General features: G+C 41.8%; 1 protein-coding gene across 6 annotated transcripts in view; it reads right to left on the bottom strand.

The window, feature by feature from the left end:
• KIAA1210 (KIAA1210 ortholog) overlaps positions 1-14,582 on the bottom strand; it is a 64,977-nt gene that overhangs the window by 33,354 nt on the left and 17,041 nt on the right. For 3 of the 6 annotated variants that reach the window (XM_032996103.2, XM_032996104.2, XM_032996110.2), the window contains exon 1: positions 11,366-11,548. The exons of the other annotated variants lie outside the window; for them this stretch is intronic. In XM_032996103.2, coding sequence (XP_032851994.2) covers positions 11,366-11,427 — 62 coding nt within the window. In that variant the 5' untranslated portion in view covers positions 11,428-11,548. Of the gene's footprint in view, positions 1-11,365; positions 11,549-14,582 lie in introns of those variants that run through there. 6 annotated transcript variants of the gene reach the window in all.

Below are 14,582 nucleotides of genomic sequence, written 5' to 3'. Positions count from 1 at the left end.
CAGTGGAGCAGAAGACTTGGAGACTGCACAGCAAGCAAGCGCCTACCCCACCTTTACTGCTTCTTCAGCTTCAGTCCCATGCTTCAGTCATAAGCATTCCTGAAGGCCTTATGACAGAGAGATCAAAGGAAATGCTGAATGCTGAACAGCCTCTTTCGTATCAAATAAATGCTTGAGGAAACAAAGACTGAAGAATACGAGGCACTGCATTCAGTTAGCATCTTCAAAGCCTACAGAAGACAGCCTTGGCAAACAGCCAAGAGAAAGAGGTGAAATTTTTGCCTAGAGCTTTTAAAGACCAATTTCCTCCGTGCTACAAAAATTATTTGAAATCAAGCTTATGTTCCAGTTTTCAGGACATCCACTTTGCACAGCAAGATGGATCAGCATAAGGAAATACATGGCCACTTTGGTTCTCTAGGCTACCACTCTGGAGTCAGCCTCCCCCCAGAACTCACCTCAAGCTACTGCAGGACCTCTGAGAAAGCCTCTGTATTTCTCCTGAGCACCAAGTTTCAAAAAAACACAAATTGCAGGATGGTTTAGTATTCAGATTACATTCTGCACCAAAAAGTGACCGACAGGTTAAATCTTTACTTTGTCTTATTAAAGCATATTAGAGGACTTTGTTCTGACAAAATGTGGTTGATTTCTTTCCTCTCTGGGAACACTATGAGCTAACTATCAATGACCTCATTAATCCAATGACAGTTAGGTGAAGAAAAGTTTACCCTCTGCAACTCCACAGAACTGGATTTCAGAGTCAATCATAAAGCAATAACAGAGCCAGCAAGATTTCTACTCAATTTTCACGTCCCTTGAGCATATCAGAGATTCAACAAACAAAGCTCCCTTTGCTCTCCATGCAATGCGCTGAGCGAACTGCACTTCAATGTCCACATTCAGGGAACATGCTGAATAGTGTGGGATCCCACAAACAACTTTGCTGAAACAGGGGACAACCCAATATGACTGCAGGAACTGGGATCTGACCCTACACAGCTGATCCCATTGTACTCTTCTAGAGTGTAGTGCTTCCAGGATGAACTTCCCAGGTTTTTTGGCCAGGCCCTAGCTGGTATGTCCCTAGCCAGACCATGACTGGTTTAGGTAGGCATAAGAGAATAGCACAAATAGCAGTTTACATTAGAAGTCTTGTTACTGCCTCCACTGATAACAGTGAGGGGAGGAGTTTATAAAGTTAATGAATATTTTTTAATCTTGTAAATTACTCTTGAAGGAGGAAGAGTTTAAAAAAGTTTATGGTCCTTTTCCAATGATCACAAATAACATAGCAATAGTAGCCATCAGGAAGTCTGGATAAACAACTAGATAATACTTAGTATCAATAAAATACTCTCCCAGGTTCAAGTAGGGGGTCATAATTCCCCATAGCAACAGACAACACACAGCTCCTACCCTTGACGAGATATCCAGAGCAAACACCTGTTCACATACAAAAATCTATTCACAGCTTTCACACTTTGCATTCAGACAACACCCCCTCACCTCCCTCTGTCCCCACACCTTGGTTTCTCCAAGAAAGCTTGCCAGAAGACAGGTCCCCAATGTGCTGAACTCTTTTTACCTACAATCTGCTTTGAGAAGCCTCTGTCTGACAGTGATTCTGAAGGATTTCTGCTATTCAGCAGTGCCTGAAGCATTATGTGCTGCCCTCCTAGTGAGTATGTGTGTAACACTAATGGAAAGCAGCTGGTGGGCTGAAGCCAACTTAAAAAAAAAGTAACAGGAGGAAATGCCTTTCATAGAGTCACACAGGCTCAGTCTGTAATTGTGTGAGAAGCCAGAAGGATAAGAAGGGGGAAGGGTAAATGAGACAAAAACATTCATAAGCTACTACAGAAAACAGTGGAAATGCACTCTGTTACCAGTCCAGGAACTGAGAGAGTAAATGCCTCTGTCCCCTGCATGCTGTCCTGTCTCCACAGACTCACTCCCTCTCAGCAGTCATGCCATTTGCTAAATCACTGCAGAACCGTCTCCCTGCACGTGGGGACACAACTGCAGCATACATACACAGACCTGTGTTACCTTAAACCTGAAGCAGGTACCAGTAGCAGAGCAGCTGTTCGTTTGCACTCAGCTCGAGAGGCCAAACTGAAGTCCAAGCTACCGTAGCTTTGCAACACCTGGCACCCATGCCAAACAGATTAACCTGTTTTGGACATGCCACTTCAAACGGCCCTCATACACCTAATTACTCTGCAGTGCTTATTATCGTGAACTTGGGTAGCTGCTGTCAGTGAGAGGATCCCCACTGCAAGTTTCTATCTGCTGAGACAACAGAGCAAGTATCTACCTGTTTGTCAAAAGCTAAGCAAAATATTTCTGAATGGCCCATCCCTGACAGTAATTTATCACATCGTTTTTCCAGTGCATTTTTGGATCTGCACCAATCAGAAAAGTGACAGAACTTTGCTCAAATCAAGACTGTTACTAACATAGCCGTGATCTATGCACACACAAGAGCTTGGCCAATATTTTGGGCCCAGACTGCCTCCACTTTAAAGGAATGTACATTAAATGACTCAGTTGAATTGCACCACTTGGCATTAGTATAGAAATAAGTCAGTGCTTCTCTCGTGTAGTAATTCTTTTTCTTCACACTACTACAGTGGGGGAATTTCAGGAAACAGCTGGAATGAGGATCTTCTTCCACTCTTCCTATAAAGGAGTAAAAGAAGCAGCAGAGTCATCCAGCAACTGTGCTAAGGAGTGAGTACATTGCCAGCACTAGGAGACACTCTCAGATCTACTTGACATGGATACATTTGGAGTAGTTGGAAAGGAGGGGGAACATGCATTTAAAAATCAAGAAGGATGTAACCAAAGGCTGCCTTTGCCAGTTAGGGAGCTACACCCAGTAAGCATTACTGCCTTTGAAAACAGTTTCATGAGCAAAGCAACAGGAAATGTCAAGCCACTATCACTAAACAGCAGACACGCCTCATGCTAGCAGAGTCAAGATGTCAGAGTCAAGTATGGGAATAAAAGTCAAGTTTACTGTCTCTGCCTCCCCATGCGGTGAATTCAACAAATATGCGTAATCTTCCATCCCACACCTGGGTTGTAGGCATATTTATCAACTGTTTTCTAGCTTGTGTGTGTGCTTTTTACCCCCTCTCCAAACTCCTAATTAATTTTGTTCCGCCTGTGGCCTCCCAGCATAAAGTTAGATGACTGATATCTGACCTGTGGTGTGCAGAGCCCCAGGAGTCCATGGGCCGCTTGGTGGGGAACAGCAAAAGGTAGCTAAGGAAAGTTTACTGTCAGCTGGCTTCAACATGCTCTACAGGGGCTTGAAAAACTGCATGTCTGAGAAAACTCCATGGAAATTGCCAATATCTGCAAACTGTGAAGGTGACAATTATTAGTTTAGACAGTAAAATCTTTGAGACAGAGCTCATCTTTTAAACATATCCTAGGCAGACGGAAACTACTGGGCTGGGACTTAGGAGAATTGGCTGATTTTCCTGGCTCTACAACTGGATAACAGGGCAAATTAATGGATTGCTGGCAGTAGCTTCATTATTTATTGCTCATCCTTCAGTTTCTTTACCTGTGGAATCGCAATGGTCACACTGAACACCTGGAAAGCTTAACAAGCCCTATGGAGGAGCTAAGTGCTTCCTCCGCTATGGGAGAGCAGCATGCTGGAATTGTACCAATTGACACTGCAATCAAGTGCTACCACTACACAAAAGATAAATAATAAAAACCATAAAATTTCGCAAGAGTAGCCTGTATATCTGCCATGCCCTGTATTTGAGTCTCACACTGATTTCCAAGATCCTATTCTCACAACATGTGAAGAATCATTACATCCTGGGCCTGAAAGAAAAAGTCTGGAGACATTTTTACCAAATTAAGCTGTCTGTTGCAGGGGAAATGAAGCTGAAACAATAGTGAACTGAATGCCAGAACTGAAACATGCGACTTTAGGCTATGTCTAAAGCTTTCTTTTTCTTAAGATTTTTCCAAAACAGTCACTTATCCCTCTATTTGTGGGTTAAAGAGCAGCTTGAGGATGGGAAAAAAATTCTTAAAATCTTCAGATAGATCAAACTTCCCAGGACACATTTCTTCCAAGAGGAGATAATATAGGTATTTAATGCCCAAGAATCCAAAGCCCACTGACAAAAAGGAGAGCCTAACAGAAATTTCCAGAGCAAATTGTCACAAATTTTCACTCTGAAGATCAAACTGTCATAAAAACAGTCATCCATCTTTGGCTATAAGAGAGAAAATAAAATGCAGGCTTTGTGGTCTCAGAAGCCGCCTTTGGCAGGAAGCTCACGAAATCTCTCTGCATGTGAAGTCCCAAAGTCTAGTTGGGGCAGTTTCTACTGCCTGTACACACAAAAATAAAAACAAGGCCAGCTTCTTCCTATGTTGAAACATACTGTGCCTGGCTCACTAAACCTCCTGAGCTCCCACTGCCTGTGGGTACTTCTGGAATTCAGACCCCATTTTGGCTCCTGATCAAGCAAGGCCTGGGAGCACTTACATGCCTGCAGAAGGAGCTCTTCTGGAGCTGTGTGCAAAGTTTGAGGGTCTCTTTTCTTTTGCTCTAAAGGAAATCTCCTGCTGTCCCTGCTCTCCTCTCCTGGCTGCTCTCTCTGCAGCCTCAAGTTAGGCAGTTTCTGAAGAACACTTGGTCCTGAAGTACATGGAGAACTGTTAGAGCCAGGAGAGATCATACATGTGCCTAAAGTAGTCCCTGTCCCAAGGGCATTTCTGTCCCAAGAGCATCTACTAACCTAAAACCACTAAAAAGGGATCCTACTTCTCTGGAATTCCAGACACAAATACCTCTTTGAAAAAGAATCATCTAAAATAAAGTTATCTGAGCTAATGCTGTTTTGCACCAATGGAGTATCAAGCTGTATTCAACTGTGAAGAAAGTGGTATGGTAGCATCAGGGAGCAGAGGGGCTACATGACAGTAGAAAAACCCAGGGGTGTGACACAAAAGACAAGGAACTGCAAGAGGGGGTACTGACCCGCAGTGGCGGGGAGCAGGTAGGGAATCAGAGGGGGATAGACATTCTGTAAGGTCTTCACAAGACGAGGCTACAAGAAAGAAAGCAACAAGACGATTTGCATTTTCTGAAGGAAAGTAATAAAATTTCAACTTCTGGAACATTCTTTTAACTACACTGAGATGATGAAAAGCAGTTTGACTGCTAGAGTGAACCAGCAAACAATTCCTTTGCACCTCTGTCAGATCTGTATTTTCCCACAAACACAGATAGCTTGATGATTAACACGATCTCTGCATCATAATTCTGAGCTAGAGCACTCAAATACATCCCATTTGCATCTGAACTACTGTGTGGATCAGAACTGCACTGTTAGATGAGTGATACTTACAAGCCCTGGCAAAAGCAAAGAGTTACATATTTCTGAGAATGAATAAGCATAAATGAATTCATCATGAATGTAAGTCAAACATTTAGTTCACTAATTAGCACCAGGTCCTTGAAACTCAGAGGCCAAAAGAAACAACCACCACAAAAATTTGAAGCTGGAATGCCGCCTTAGCTCTGGCTAGATGGTTAAAAAGCAAAATCAGGCGGCTTTGCACAGCCAAGTTACCCTGCTCTGACTGAGAGTGCTACCATTCCCTCGAACAGCCACAAAGATACCAATGTGCTATGGCATGGTGACAGGATACAATAGACAACAGAATACCTTGGCACCTGTACACCTATACAGAATGCAGCAGCACCCACCGGACTCATGATACATTTAAAAAATTAATTATGATGTGTGTGGCCCAAGTCTCAGCTTTTTCATATACATCATGTTGGAAACAATCTGTTAGCACAACCCTGACTGTTAACGCAGTGATGAACAGTGACAGCTCAGCATCTGCAAGCAAAATCAGACAGGATATCAACTGACAGATTTTTTTCTTGTTTTTTAAACCTATTCCCACAATGGAGCCTTGGAGGGCCACGTGCTATCTTGATACAAATAATCATGAATAATATAACAACAAGATAAAAAAAAAAAAAGTCTGAAGTTAGTATTTGCTGTATTCAAAATAATGATTAAAACTCCTTGGATCCATAAAAGTTTTAGCAACCTCAAAACTACAACAGATTTAATGCAGAACTGTAAGCTTGGATCACCTTAAAGCAGAGCACTTTGTGTTCAACTGTGTTCTTACAGCAGCAATCCTTAGGAGAAATTGGCGGGGGCGGGGTGGGGGGAGAATCAACCTCAGAATTACCTTGGAGTTTTTCTCCTGTTTCCCCACAGACAGACTTATCTCAGATTTTCCCAAGTTTGGCTGGTCATCAGCTCTAGTCGCCCTACACCAGCTCAGGTGGGTTATCTACTGGAAGTACAGCTTGGACCTACTACATTTTTGTCCCACATATCTATAGACAGATTTCAGCTTCTAAAGCCAATTCTAGGCCTTCACATCACAGCTATCAAGCTTTCTACATCTCTGTACAAGGAGGAAATGACAAATTAATCTCTCCAGCTGGCTGTAAGGATACAAAGCTAGACACTCTGAGCAGCAGAAGTTTCTGTAGAAGAAGAGAACACAAAGCAAAATTATGACAAGATATTTTCATGGCTCAGTCTGGCAAAATAATGTAGACAAAAATCCTGACAGCCAAATGGTGCAGAAGAATGAGAATCACATTCAACAGATTGTCCCAAACCAAGAAGCTTCTTCTCCAGTGCAAGAGAAATAGGACAGGCAGCATCAGAGGTGCACATCTGTCAAATACTCAGCACCTTCGTGATAGGGAAAGGGCTGTTCTGCTGAAACCAAACAAACTGTCATGCCTGCTTGGAATTCCTCTGCCTACAGCCAGCAAACGCACCGCATCACTGTGGCTGCTAAAACAAACACCATCCAGAAAGAAGCACGAACAGAATGAGGAGGACTGGGAGACGTGGAGTGACTCACTGGTACATTAATGCAGAACTGAACTCCTTGCGCAGAGATGAGTCAAATGGAATGAATCAACACAGAAATAGTTTATCTTTTTGTTAATAATGCAAGACCGTTGTACTAACTGTGCTCAACTGCCTGCAGTGCCATGGCTCTGCCACCTCCTGACAGTTTTTTTTCACCCTCTCTACTATCCTTGAGTAGGAAAACAGGACTTAAGACTCCACACATTTAATACCAGGCATAACACTGAACGATCCCTATGGGCTGAAGACAAAATGCTCACAAATGTCCAAATACTCTGTATAACTGCCATGTACAAGAACACGCTCGTAGGTTGTGTATTGAAAGATTCCCCTGAGAGACTCACAATGCCCAAAGAGTCCTTTCACCTGCGTTCGCCCTCTCTGACTTGGTGCCAGCTGGGAGAGCTCTCCACTTTCCACAAAAGCACATCCCTTCATCTGTTCAGTGCTTTGCCTCTTGCACCCTCTGTACACTGTTTCTTGAAACCCAGTATTGTCACCCCAGTGTGGATCCAGGGATTGCCTCTGCACTGGTGAACTTGCTTTGCTGGTCAGGAACCAACTTTCATCTTCAGATGGTTTCATCTCAAAAAAAAAAACCACTGGAAAACTGTTAATGAGTTATTTTTGCCCTCGTTGGGAAATACAGTGTTAAAGTGGTGTACAATAAAGACAGGTAAATGAACATATTTCAGGATACCAAAGTGTTCATGGGAAGCATTTCAGCACACAGACGAGACCCCCCCAGATCACCACGGGACCATGGCACTAGTTCTGCCACAGCTCCCAGGAAGCACACATCAAGGCCACACAGCCTCCCGAGAGCTGCCAGCCCCGCTGTGCCTACAGACTGCTGCTCAGCCGAGCCGAGCCCAGGTATGCTGGGGGATACCACTGGCAGGGATGGCCAGAGAACTCAGTGTCTCACTTTAAACAGCCTGTGAGTCCTGGAGAGATGCTCCATGTCTCAAATTGTGCTGAAAAGCAAAGTGTCACGTACTGTGGACAGTCAGTAAACACAGCTACTCAGACCCTGCAGCGATTATATGCTTCTAAAAAGTGAGAGCGGCCACAGGAGGCGAATGAGCTGCTGACAGAGAAGAGCCAACAGTTTTAAACTGCCCCGTTCCCCACAGTGCCAAGTTGCTACTTCAGTAGCAGTTGGTGGAGCTTTAAGCCACTTCCAATTCACTTGCTAGTGTCCAAGCTAAAACAGCAGCTGCTTGCTGTGGATGAGGAACCAAAGGCTCCAAGGAGCCCACAAATATAAGAGCTGTAAAAAATATATTACGCACCAAGGATGACGGGACTTCTGGCAGCCCTTCCACTGTCCCCCATAAGCCTCTCCTCTCCTTGTGGTGAAGGTGTGGGAGGTAGTGAACAGGCATCTCGGCTTAGTTGATTATTGCAAGGATGGTGGACAGTACCATACCATCTTTGCAGTAATCCCAGTAAACACCAAAACTTCTTCCTGACACTCATCTGAATAGGCAACAACACAAGCTCCAGCAACAGAGCAACAGCACCTAATCCAGAAAACACATTTTACTCTATTTCATGGTCATAACATCATTTCACATTTGCAATGACTTTCATCTCAAACAATCCAAAAATACATTGAAAATTATACTGATACATCCCTTGATCAACTTACTTTACCCAAATGCTGAGCTTCTTTGCAGGATAAAAGTGCACATCAGCATTTTTTTGACAATTTCGGACTGTAAGAAAAGAATACAATATCCCAATGGAAGTACAGATCTTGGCACAGCAGAAGACATTCAAACTGAAGTATGTCCATAATTCTGGGATTGCTTGTGAAAGGCACCATGAAATCCCGAGTGACCACATTAAGTACAGACCAGCTAAATGCATTTCCCTATATTCTGTTACAGAAACCAGTTCTGAGTTGGCATGTAAAGCCTTCAGCCAAATATTTTATATAGCTTCTAACACGCTATATTTGTCTTTGGAAATTGGCAGTTTGCATCGACCATCAGTGAACCTTACTATTCAAACAACCACATTTTCAGCTCATAACTATGTATTTGGCCAGTACCAAAAACTGAGAGATGTAAGAAAAGATTCCTTCACAGGCTTTAGAAAACTTCATCATATCTGTCCAGGTCTAAAATTTTTTTCTGACACCATACTAGGACCAAGCACAAAAAAAACTTTGCAAGAAGGTTGATGAGCTATAAGCTTACTGAAAGAACAATTTAAGACTATTCGGGTTGCCTTCATAGTTCTCTTTAACCAGCACCTGCAATCTACAACTTCTATTTCAGTGAAATAGCAGCCAAGACTGGGGCTGTGATGAAGAACTACTTATATTAGGCTTTGGACTTTTTTGTTTATGTGACATCTCATAAAATAACATTTAAAAAGCACAGGGACAGGACTCTGCACAAAGATCGGATTCAACCATACATTATTGCAGTGTACCAAGGTACAGCCTTCACTTCCCCTTGCAAAATGTAGGGGAGAGAAGGTAAATGTGACAGCAGCACAGGACAGCACTACCCAAAGCCATTTTTAAAACAGCCCAGGTGCTTTAGCTGGATCCAGCAGCTCCAAGCCCTGGCGGGACCCCTTTCCCAGTGTGAGCAGCAGGTTTTCTGATCTGCACTGAGCTCCATGCCGCTTTGGCTAAAGCCCTATTGGCAACCAAGCCAACTGTTTAAAACATAAAAGTCATTTCGTTACAAAATAGCTTTCATTCAGAAAGCAAACTAACTCCTACAAGTTGCATGACCTTGTGAGGATTTGGGGAAGCCATTCCAATGACCCATTCATTTGTCCAGAAAGACAAACACTTCATGTCAAACTCCAAACAAATTTAATCCAAAATTAATCTCAAGCAAGCATCACTGTTACTGTAACTGGTGTCTTAGACTCATTTTAACTGCCAATAATCACAGCCAAAGCAGCATGTAAAATTTGTAAACACTGCGAAATATTAACAGTTGCACTAATCCACTTGGGAACATATCACAGGGATGAAATAATAGGTTGAGGAATACAGTCTATATATATCAAGTGCAGAGACCTAATCAAAGAGTAACAAGAAAGAAGAATTTGTTGAAGAAAAACCCTGTTTCTCATAAATCAGGTGGCGATCCACCAGGAAAGAAGAGATTGTATGCCACCTGAAAGAAGCTTCATCTCCTCAGCCTTTACAGCCTCTCTCAGACGTCCAAGTATGTTTTAACTGCATTAAATGCTGGAAGATTTGGAGGAAAAAAACCTTAGTACAAATCAAACAACGCTAACTGATTTTTTTTTGTCAACTCAAGTGCCACTTCTCCTACCTTCATCAGGTCTCTTAGCCCTTTTGCTAGTTCTCATTGCTTTCTTCCCCTTTACCTAAAGCAGACTTACTTTCCAAGTAAGTCAATATGGGATGGAAATGGTAAGGGAAATCCAATAGAAATTGTGTGCCTTTCCAAATGCATGTTTCCACCAGAGTAATGTGAGATAAAGTCTTGGTATGAGGGATATACCTTTTAGGAGAGAGAAAAGGAGAAAGAGTGAATTGCTGTTTTTCTTTCCTTTCTGCTAACCAGGACTTACCCATACATTTAACTATCAGCATTCACATCTTAAGGCTCAAGATAGAACTTTGCTTGCCTTTCACTGTGCATTTTCACTTTCTCTAATCCTATACCATATGCATGAATAGAGCCCTCTACAGTCCGCTGATGCAAAACATTATCAAAAACCACTGCTCAGTTTTTGCAGTAGAAAATTTGGTTCCACTCCTTAGAAGGGAGAATGTAAAAGGAAAAACAGAATGCATCTTCATGGTGGTTTAAAGCACAAATACTAACATGCACTGTCCCATTCTCTTCTCCTTTTATAGTCCATTCCAACAGAGTATGTCAGTGAAGCAATAAGAAATTATTTATTTTAAATGCAACCAAATCTCTCAACAGGGAGTGATTACAGAAACAAAGCTCAGGTTGCTTATACAAAAACTGAGCACATTAAGCTCTCAAAGAGCATTTACTGCCAGATTTCCAGCTGAACGTTTTTTAAAAGCCAATGTGCATTTCTGTATTTCTCATTTTTATGTGTTAATATATAAACAATATAGCTAATCAATAAGGAAGAGGACATTTTTCCTCTTGCTATAATTTGACAGGAAAAGGTTCTTAATTCCTTTTTCAATATTTCATGGTTATACCTCTGAAGGAAAAAAACATTACCCATTTTCACTGATTTGGTATTTCTGCCAGGATTGATTTTTTGCACTTTTGTATTCAGAATGGTACTTCAGTCTCAAGGCATGAGCATTTTGTTCAGTGCTGCTGTTGAAATACAACAAAGACAGAATTTCGAAGTACCCACTAGACTCAGCTCACTTTGGAAAGGTGGAGGGGAAGGCTCAGCATGGCACTTACTTTTTACTTTTCAGGCAACCGTAGAATCCAGCCATGGTCCTTCCCGGGAGGCGTGTGTGCATTTAATTCATCCTTGTGTGTGGATGCCAGCACAAAGATTCTGCAGCTTCGTATCCTGCTCACCAAATGCCCACACACGCACACAAGAAAGCCAGCATGCTGATGCAATTACTAGCCAGATAAAGTTCCTGATCTGAGGCCCTCAGACTCTGCTGAACTGGGTCCAAGGAGGGCTGTGCCTGTTCCATAAATGGTTATGAATTGTTAACTCCCCCTTTTCCTGTCTCCTTCCAGCTCTTGGTAAGCACAGCATCCTAAGTGTAAAATACCATATGGCATTTGATTCTGTCTCCCTGTGGGACTAATGAGAGGCTTGGCTGTAATTAGGATGTGAAGAAGCCCTGAGGAGATTAATTGTTATTGTTATGTTTTAGACAGAGAAAGACTACAGAAAATATTTGCAACATCTTTGAAATAACCACCAAAAATTGTAGCCATTCTCCAGCACATAAGGGGTGTACAGGACCTTCTAGAACTGGCATTATCCCATTTCACTGTAAATCACAATCTATTCTAATAAGCTATTCTGCACATTAACAGGAAAAAAAAAAAAAAAACAAAAACAAAACAAAAAAAAAAAAAAAAAAAAAAAAAAACACACAAACATCCCTGCAATATTGCAAGGTCAGGCAAAAAGCTCTGGAGTTTAAAGTAACCAGCACACCCATATAAGAAAAATACTGCCTGGTGATGCCCTCTGACAACACACAAACACTTGTTACTCACTACCACAACTAAGGAGGCCCTCACTGGGTGTAGAAGGAGAAAAATAGATACGGTTTAATGCTGGGGAACATAAACCTCAAGCAGCTTCATTCACAAGGGTGACCCAAGCCCTGGGGACAACATAGCTGCACACATTTCTGACTTTACATTGCATTAAATTCATATGGAAATTAATCTGCATCATGGCTGTTAGTGACCTCTGCTGAGGTAAAAGCAGAGACATGAGGCAAGACATTACCTGTGCCACCTGCACACAACTAGGGAGTATCACCAGCCAGCAACAAACAATAGTAGCCTATTCCTGGAGTTGCATGCCTTGGTAAGAATCTCAGCTCTTAATTAAAAAAAAAATGTGTGCATATTTAAATGTAGTAAGTTCATAACTCTAATAATTTCAAAGTAAAGATTTACACTCATTCCTAAAAGATCAGAAGAAAACCACATGTATTTGTCTTTCTCAGCTAGTATATAATATTTGAATACTTGGGTCTGACAAGCCAGTAAGAAGGAGTATTATATGAATATTTCTATATGAGTTCTTCCTAAAGGCGTTGAGTACCAAGACCAGATCTAAGGTGGAGCAGTTCTTCTGGAATACTAGGAAAAAAAATACTTTAACACCTTTCCCATAAGAGAGACATGAAGTTTGAGAAACACACCTCTGGTGAGGAGTCCCATAACAGACTCAGCTACAGCAGCTTCATAACAGTGAAGAACTTCAAAATCTATGAACGGATAACTCCATTTCTCCACTTTTTATAAAGCCCCCTACACAAAGGAAAGCCATGACAAATAATAAATGACAGCAGTTACAAGGGCCATCACAAACAGGAACCAAAGCATATTCTAGTCTTGTTTCCCACTTACCAGGAAAGAGAAAGCCTCTACAGGCAGCCATCTTCAATGTCATCCACAGAAGAACTGCAAATCAAACCCGACCTCAAGCAGATATACTTTCTCTCTCAGAAAAAGACAAAGAAGCAAAAATACAGTAACGGTATTTGGAGTTTTACCCAAATGAGTTTCACTGTTGTTCTGAATTACTACATTTGTCGTGATGACTTTGCATTGAACTCCTAATCCTAACAGAAAAAGGCCAGATAGAAAGCATTAGTCTACACCCGTCAGAGAAAGCCCACAGGAAAAAAAAAGTCAAAATGAAAGCTCTGGTTATTGGGTAACAACCACCAAGAAGGAATTCTTGGAGATTACTGGAGAAACTTTCTGACTGGCTTAATGTACAAAGCCTTGGACATAGGACTGCATCTGAAATTTGCCTGGCATTTATTTCAGAAAATGCTGCCAATGGAAACATTTATAGTAAGAAATTAAGGAGACCTCATGAGAAAGTCACATTTGTATTTAAAATCAAGAAAGATCAAACGGCCCTCCAGTGGGAAGGCCCAATCCCTAAAGCCAGTGGAAGGGTGTAATCCTGATGGCTTTGGGAGAATTTCATCACTTTAACTGGTGTAGAATATGGCCCACAAGCTTCAAAAGATAGATTTTTTGCTAACATGAAGCAGATTCCTAGCCTCCTTAGATGGTTTGTCTTCAGAATATGTTTCCTTTCATTATTCTTTTTTCTTTCATGTATTTTTGTCTTGAAGTTACTTACTTGAACATGCAAATCTTCATCTGTTGGGTTTCATTTAGGTCAAACATAGTCCTGTTCCCAGGAACTGGCAGTTTGGCAACACAGATTGCACCATTTAGAAACCCCCTTACTTTCCAGGAAGAACAGACTAGTAAACAGTAATTAAAAATAATTACCCCACCTCAATATTTAATCCTTTTTGATTCTCTATCTTCATATCAGTCTCCAAGCCACTTCATGGTAGCATTTATTATTCACTGCTCTGCCTCTTTATCACTAGCACAGCCCAAATGGCTACACACTGAGCTTTTTGAGTACAGATCTGAAATCTTAGATGTTGATAAACATCATGGCTCTATGTCCACAAGTAAATCAGTGCAAGTAAGCAGTTATGTACTGTACCCCAGGTCAGACAGCCAAGCAGTTGCTGTGCTGACATTAGCTCTTCATTTGTCAAATGCTAAAGCGAATGGGCTGCTCTACTGCCAGTTAATCTATTAAAGCTGTTTTCAGCTTGGAAACACCAAATAACCACAGAATACAGACTCTGGCAAAGTAATGAAGCAAGTTTAAACACCTGGAAGTTGAATCAGATCTGGATTTCCTCTAAAGTTTGTGGCTTGGCTTGATTGAAATAGCCCAGTCTAGGTGCACTTTCATTTTAAAATTATGGCCTTCACCACTGACTTCTTCAAATTCACTGTCACTGCTTTCCCTTACCAGCCCAACACTGCACCACTCCCCTGTGATCACTGCACATCCAAATCTGTCTCACTTCATCTTCTGAATCTGCGGGCTGAACAAGCAGTCCCTGTGGCAAGCTGCCCTCCCGCA

Source organism: Tyto alba, unplaced genomic scaffold (genome assembly GCF_018691265.1).
Source record: "Tyto alba isolate M040663 unplaced genomic scaffold, T.alba_DEE_v4.0 Super-Scaffold_5, whole genome shotgun sequence".
Classification (NCBI taxonomy): Eukaryota; Metazoa; Chordata; class Aves; order Strigiformes; family Tytonidae; genus Tyto; species Tyto alba.
This window is presented reverse-complemented; position numbering and strand designations above follow the sequence as displayed.